General features: G+C 36.8%; 1 protein-coding gene across 2 annotated transcripts; it reads left to right on the top strand.

Moving 5' to 3' along the window:
- Positions 1-968: 968 nt before the first annotated feature.
- Positions 969-5,621, top strand: LOC149708776 (uncharacterized). Of its 2 annotated transcripts, XM_089862703.1 has the most exons (3): positions 969-1,294; positions 1,877-2,139; positions 5,194-5,621. In XM_089862703.1, the coding sequence occupies exons 2-3, from the start codon at positions 1,916-1,918 to the stop codon at positions 5,324-5,326; spliced, it is 357 nt and encodes a 118-aa protein (XP_089718829.1). In that variant the 5' UTR covers positions 969-1,294; positions 1,877-1,915; the 3' UTR covers positions 5,327-5,621. The 2 variants fall into 2 exon arrangements, with proteins under 2 accessions (XP_089718829.1, XP_089718837.1); XM_089862711.1 differs by lacking the exon at positions 969-1,294 and having other exon boundaries at positions 1,389-2,139.
- The last annotated feature ends 2,066 nt before the right edge of the window (positions 5,622-7,687 follow it).

Genomic DNA, 7,687 nt, shown 5'->3' with positions numbered 1-7,687 from the left:
AAAATTCGACCAAATTTAAATTTCTATAAAACTATTCTACCAAATTTCAAATTTATAAATGATGGGACACTCAAAGGTACTATTTAAAACCTGAAAACTTATTTTTGAACGAACCAATGTTTCATTTTAATCAAAATTAGGTTAGCTGTCAATATATCCCTGCTCGCTTTGCAGTGCATGAGCTCTTCCACGATGATACCATACTTTTTTATAGGTATATTGTAGTGATATGTTACTTACAAGGAATTTCGACAAGTTCATTTACCCATTACCTCTTTAAACCTCTCATGGATTATTCTTGTCTATGAACTTCTAGACTGAAAGGCAGATTCCAGCTATAGCCTCATAGATCACGCGACTCGGCGAAAGCAGGCAATATTTAACAATAGCCACGTCAGAATTTTCAGGCTGTGTCTGCCGAGTCGCGCCATCTCTGAGGCCATGGTCCTGCGGAAACGCTATCACAGAGCCCTCAAGTTCACAAAATCAACCGAAAAATTTAAAAACTTGTTGCGAATACCAAATAATTTGGTCAATGGACTGATAAAATCATGCATTTTCTCGTGGTTTTATCCGCTATAGAATAGTCGGTTTTTCGAAGCTCATTATTTGGTATTCTAGAATTTTGAAAACCATTATTCGATTCGTCGGTGCGAATAGTAAACCTCAATTTTGACCAAATTATTTGGTCCGACCAAATAGTAACGAATAGTCTGCACGGCCCTAAAAGACACTATATGAGACTATAATTACATAGAGTAACTAAAATAGGGTAATGGCAGCTCTCTGCCTTCGACTGTATTAAGCTCTATGGGGAAATAACATGGGGTGGCATTAGTCTATACAACTTAAGCCTTGGCCGTAAAGAACGTCGAAAAGCTTACTTTAAATGATATAAAAACTTCTATTAACTGTAATTATTTATCTGAATTACTTTTCTAGACGAAAATTCGACCTGATAACGACGTATTTCTTATAAAGGGTGCTACAGTTAATTAGAAAATACATATGAAGGTGCTCAAGCTCGGATGAAATACCAAAGTAATTTGTTAGCGTCCACTGCTAAGAAATTAGGTAAATATGCAAGAAAGCCAACATTTGCAATATGTCAACGTAACTTGTTAGCACCCACAAACCTAGGCCCTTCTAGTTGTCAACGAGAACGAAATGTAGAATTAGGTTTAAGCGTGCTATAAGGTTAGGCTGACTTCTGACCCAAAATTAATTTTTTGACGTACTATCTTAATTAGTTAAATTAGAAAAATTAGAAGTCATTAATTAAAAATCGAAACAGGTAAGTTTCCCATTTAATAAATGCTTGTTAATTTAGAAGTATTCCGAAAAATAACTTCGCTATACTTTTTCCGTATGGCCTATGACAATTTCCTCAAAAAAACGAAAATTTTTTAATGCTTTTTCTATGGGACGCTAACCCTAAAAGGTGTGACTTTTTGTTTAACATTACGGAAGGGTGTCATGTCATATCTACAAGGGCCTACCGGCCCTGTAGAATAAAATTCAAAAGATATCGAAACGGAAGCTGTCTCTATCCTTATGTCTTTTGCAATAGTTCCTACATTCATACCCGTGAGCGCATTTGCCAAAGCGAAAGAGACCCTTTCTGTTTAGCTTCCTTTGCATTGTTAGAGACATCTAACCAAATTCATCTGAAGGGAATTCCTCAATTAAAAGATCGATACCATTTAATTTAACATTTTACATTCTTATAAATTAAAAATATGAAGCTTTGACAGCAATTACATTTTTTATTCGATAGATCTCGCTTATGCTAAAAGGGGCAATTAAGCACACGCTTAAGAGATGCACATTTCTACAAAGGGATAGAAATTATTTATAGGATTTTTTTTCTTTTTAGTCAGCGACCACTGGAATCATTAAGCAACTTGCTGATAGTATGTATCCCGGTTTTCAACCACCTAAAACAATTGAAATATTTGTTGAAAGATGCCAAAAGGAAAAGTTAGTCCTGGTCTACCTCAGAACTGGAGTTAAAAAATATTTAAATAATATCCAAGTACCTTCCGAAGAATTTCACTTTGGAATCGAAAATTTGTTCGTTACTCTATCATCGATTGCTGTTCGCAAAGGTTTCCATGGAAAAGATGCTTTGAATAAATGGTAAGAAAACCTGTTAGGTGCCGATTAGTAAAAAAGGAAACCACAATACAAACTTCATAAAGGTTAAAATTTACTACATGGTATTTTGCTTGATTTCCTTTCTGTTTTTAAAAGACGCCGGCGTATTGAAACCAAAATCTATAAAGAATATCGCTAAGGAATAATCTTTATATCAGTCTAATCGGTTCAAGCATACGTTAGTTACTCTTGAAGTTAGATTTGCTTTCATTTCTCATCCCCACTTTACAATATGGCCCCGTAATGGAAAATTCATTCTTAGTGCGTACTTACTTTTTAAGAATGGCGTTACTATATAAAGAGTTGTTTCATTTGAAATGAAACAGCACCTTATCGAAATGAATCATTTCGATATTCCGAGAAAACCCATCGATATTTTTATTTGACATGTTGAGAGTTGAGAAAGTGTTTTAGCAAATTACATTTAAATATAGGCTAAACACTGATTTAAACATTGCTAATGTTAATAATGGATTTTATTCTTTCCATTGATATTTTGTCTGTTCGTCGTGGACCGAAAATTTAAGACACCCAAAGTCCAAGATAAGATAAATTAAAACAGGCGTTATCTTTCTAGTCCTAATCTTTAAAGAAGTCCATTGTGCTTCGTAGACCAAATATGTAAGACACCCAAAGTCTGAGTAAAATTAAACTTAACTTTGCGTTATCTTTCTAGTCCAATCTGTAAATAAGTCAACTATTCAGTTTTCATAGTGAGCCGAAAGTTAAATTCACATTAACCGCAACAATATAGCCGTAGTTATAGTTCTGATCGAGTTTAAGCTTCCATTCTAGTGTTAAAATTCTCTTTTAGCGCTGCTAAAGATAATTCAGCTTTACTTTGGACAGAATTAACAGTAATGCTGCCCAACTAAGAATATTGTTCATGTATACGCAAACTTAGTTGTCACTTTAACTTTAAACGAAGCTTAAACAATTCATTATTTTAATTTTAACGCCTGCAAGTGCTTCTAAATATAGAGTCATAATTACATATCTAGACAAAAACCTTTGTAGATAGTCATCCTCGTTAATGACTTAATTTATTCAGTTAAACCAGGGATAGATAGACTTTTTTAAGACGGAATGGGTAACAGGGCTATTCGGGTGCGCGTCCAAGTCCACGACCCCCTCACCCGTGACGGAGGGATATGAAAGAAGAGGCGGGTCTTATTTTTGTTATGGCGTTGTATGTATATCGGGGTCAAATAAACGTCGTCTGCCAAGTTGGAATGGGCTCGATTGTAATTTTTGAAAGAACATTGTTTAAAAATAGAACTGAAAAAAAAACGGGGAAGACCCAAGAAAATTAAAAGTGAGTTAGAATTGAGTAATGAAATCGAAAACTCTTCAAAGATATTACAACACGAACAGGTTTTAACCAAACACTAAGCTCACAAAACTCCTGGCCATTCACTAAGCCCTGGTTAACTTCATCAAATTCGCTTATTAATCATGAGGATAGTAGACATGATTGGCTTTAGAAACAATTAGTGAACACTTTTCACGGTACTCCAAATCCAAAACACCGGCACCAAATTCACTAACTGCCTTCTTAATTGCTATTAAAAACAATTCCCGAATAATTACCGGACCCTCGGATTTAGACGGCTCCATTTTGAACCCCTGTGAAGACGCTTATATGTACAACCACAGCCCACTCGATCCGCGCTCTATAGCTATAGCGCGAGCAGCTTGCGTCGTGACGCGCTTGATCGAGTGGGCTATGATACAACGCAAGAGGGGTCGTAGTCATGGCGACAGAGGTAAACAGGAATTACGTGTTTTTGGCCCTCCTTGTCAGCAACGTCACCAATACGTAGTTTTTGTGAGCCAATAAGATAATTTAATTTTTTTGGTTACGTGTTGAAGGAAGGGACTATATACTCGTCTATGAGTCGGACTGAAGTAAAGGCCAAACATTGTTTATTCCGTCTTAAAAAAGTCTATCTATCCCTGGTTAAACTTATTAATTATGTTTAAATATAAATGTAAAGTTTCACATTAATCAGACACATCTTCTTAGTATGGAGTCTCTCCTCCAACCCCTTTTATTCTTACTAGCGCCATCTGTAGTCATCTCTTACAACTACAGAAGTATACACAAAATCATGAGTTAATAATATGTTAGCTCCCTATAAGTTACTCAGGCAATTCATTTTTATACTCCAGCGTTTTCTCCCGCGCCGCCGGCTTCCCAATTATATGCGACGCTCTGCGGCCGCCACGTGAACGAAAATCTTATTTACTCTTCTTTCCGGTTTTTCCCCGGAAGCGCGTGTAGTGGAAGCTAGCCCATGATATCGGAGCTATTGAAGCAGCCGAATATTTCGCTCAGTAGCCTCGGTTAAGAAAACAGTTAAGAGGGATTGGATTTAGCTCAGTTGTATAATTTTCTGGTTTCAAGTCACAATAACACCTCTTATCTTTAGCATTCTTTATCAATATCGGCAAATTGAGTGTGTTCCTGCATTTTTTTTTGGTCTCAGTACTGACACAATCGCCTTGATTTAATATTAAATTGTTAAAACATAAACATTCACGACTAAAACACTCCCTTGGTGAAAAAGCAGCCGAAGACTCGAGGTCGAGGAGCCGTACGAGCGGGATTTTTTTTTCGACAAGAGAGAGCGCAACATTGGGATTTTTTTCCAGCGCGGGCGAAATGAGAAGAAATCGCTGGATACATTACGCCTATGGAGCCTGAGTAACTTATAGGGAGCTAACATATTATTAACTCATGACAAAATATATCACTTTCTTGACTCGGAGATGAAATATTTTGGTTTCTGAACATTTTTAAAGTTTAACCGAAATATCTTTCAGACAAGGAACGTTGTAAGCCAACTGTTGTCTCTCTCTCTTGTCACATGGTATATTTCGAAAACTATTGTGCGATCGCTTATGATCTAATATACGACGCAGACTAGCCCGAACCTTACTTGATTTTCCATGTTAATATATGTAGTTTGTCTCAAAGAGCAAAATTTTTGAACCGTTCATTGAATTGGGTTAATTTTATTAATATCTTTGTAGGATTGGGTTGCTAATCTCGTGTGGTCTCATGGTTAAATGGGAACTAGACGACATGAACGTTCATGATGAAACACAAAAAGGTCAAATAATGATCGGATACATTGGATTCGACGATCTTAAGGTTATCTTGTGAATTCTTTTAAGTGGCTGGCTTCTTGGAATAATTATGATCTTGCTTGAAAATGTTGTTCATAAAATTGAGGACCGTTACAGAAAATTTAGAGTTATTTCAAACTATAAACTTTAAAGCAAATAATAAAATATGCTGGAAGCGGTGAGTTTTAGATTGTTAGGTTTTTCCTAATAATTGTCAGTAAATTAGTGGCCATAATTCTCATAGTGTTGTAAATAAAAGGCAAATCGCAATTATTGGAAACATTTATTTAGGCAAAGCTTAGATTATTATTATTATTATATCTATTGCCTCTAAAGAACGCGCTTCCTTCTTCTTCGCTTGGCACACTCCTCGATGATGCCTCTTTTCGTATCGCGGTTGGCCTCCGGTTAGGCGCCGAGATATGCGTCTCGCACACATGTAAGTGTGGCTCCAAGGTTGAGTCGCGCGGTACCCATGGTTTAAGCTGCAAGAGAAGCACGGGGCGTTTGTCACGACACGGCGCTGTGAATGATCTCCTGAGACGTGCCTTGCGTTCGGCTGAGGTGCCCTCCATACTGGAACCACCGGGGTTGTCCAGGGAAGACGGAAAGCGCCCGGACGGGTTGTCGTTAGTCCCCTGGTCGGGCGGGAAATCTCTCGTTTGGGATTTCACAAGCACTGACCCTCTCGCGCCTTCATACCTAGCCTCCTCAGCATCAGCCTTTCTCTGGGCCGCGTCCCAGGCTGAGAGTAAGAAGAGAGCGAAATATTCGTCGCTGGAGAACCGTTTTATGTTTACGGCGGTGGCCATCGAAACTATGGGGTCATTTGGAAGGGAGGGACTCATGTTTGTCCATGACATCGGGCGCCGCATTCGCAACGTCTCTGGAGATAAACGCGCTGTCGAGTTTTTAATCCAACAAATCGCGGTCGCCGTTCAACGCGGCAACGCCGCGTCTATTTTAGACACATTTCCTCCTGGTTCGTCTTTGGAGGATTATTTAGTGTTTTTACCCTCACATTGACGTGTCTTCATTGACTTTGTTTTTAGACCTTTTTTCTCTTTTTGTACAAAAAAAAATAATAAGTAAAATAAATTATAAAGTGCGATTATTATTAATGTTTTTGTGTTCATGATATATGTTTGTAAATTCTCGCTTCGTAATGTAAAGCGATGTCTCGTAATGCTTCGATACCAAAATTTAATGATACAATATAATTAGGGTAAATGGAATTTTCGAGAAATAACCAAGATGGGATATTTTTAAAATTAATTGCTATTTTATATACATATCTCTATACTGAAAATGTCTAATATCTGGAGTTCAGTCATACAATTTGGTTCACTTACCTTTTACTTTTTCTAGTAATTATCCACAAAGACAGTTTTTATTAATATTTAAAAGAACATATAATTCATATTGGCTGTTTAATATAATTCATCTTGAATATTTAAAATAATTAATCTTGAATATTTAATATAATTCATCGTGAATACTTAAAATAATGAGTCCGGTAAACTAATGGTCGGTTACTTTGATACAACGATATCAAGTTTCTCTTCTGGAGCTACTTTGAATCATTTTTGTCATGCAAGAAAACTTTTTCAAGGTTTTAAGAAGCGTTATAAGACATTTAGGCGCCTTTCAAACGAATAGTTATCAACAGAATAATAATAGGTGGATTGGGGTGAAACCTCGGGGTTCCCTAAACTGATACGAACCAGTCTAGCCCCTACATTATTTGGAATTGATAACCTAAGATTATAATAACAATAAAGCATAATAACACAAAGTTTTGAAACAATTCTTGCAAATTAAACATTTCATGACCATTCCAAATTTACTAATAGACGGTAGCAAATACTACAAAACTTTCATCTTTTAAATCAATGTAAAAAGTGATTTACGTCTATTGTTATTATCTCCATTGACTTAACATAAATGATCATTAGCTTAATCAAGAATCTATAATATGGCTTGGTCCTGGCATGTTCTAATAATGTTAACTATTTAATTATGGATGGGTCTAGTAGTGACTAAGAAAAAGTAATTTGTAACTCTTCGCTTCAACAACGACAGTTGTATGTGTTAAGCATGGTTTTCACTTGGCGTAAAACGCGACAACCAGAAAAAAAACCTAGTTAGCCTGGACAGAAATTACGTTGAGTGTGGCGATATTAGCTTTCTATTTTTTCGGCCGCGTTAAACGTTAACGCTCTGCGCGAGCCAATCAGCAGTAAGCTAGAGTCGTGACATCATTTTCGACCACGCGTGTTTGGAAAATGGACGTCCGTGGTCCGCCATGTTTTTACTAATTTCGTTCCTAATCGAGTCAGTAACTAGTACAAATCCCGGAGAATGCCGAAGCTCAATGCTAAAAGGTTTATTGGAGAGG

The sequence above is a fragment of the Phalangium opilio genome, unplaced genomic scaffold (assembly GCF_054372755.1).
Source record: "Phalangium opilio isolate 3A_F unplaced genomic scaffold, DU_Popi_V2 ptg000013l_1, whole genome shotgun sequence".
Lineage (NCBI taxonomy): Eukaryota > Metazoa > Arthropoda > Arachnida > Opiliones > Phalangiidae > Phalangium > Phalangium opilio.
This window is presented reverse-complemented; position numbering and strand designations above follow the sequence as displayed.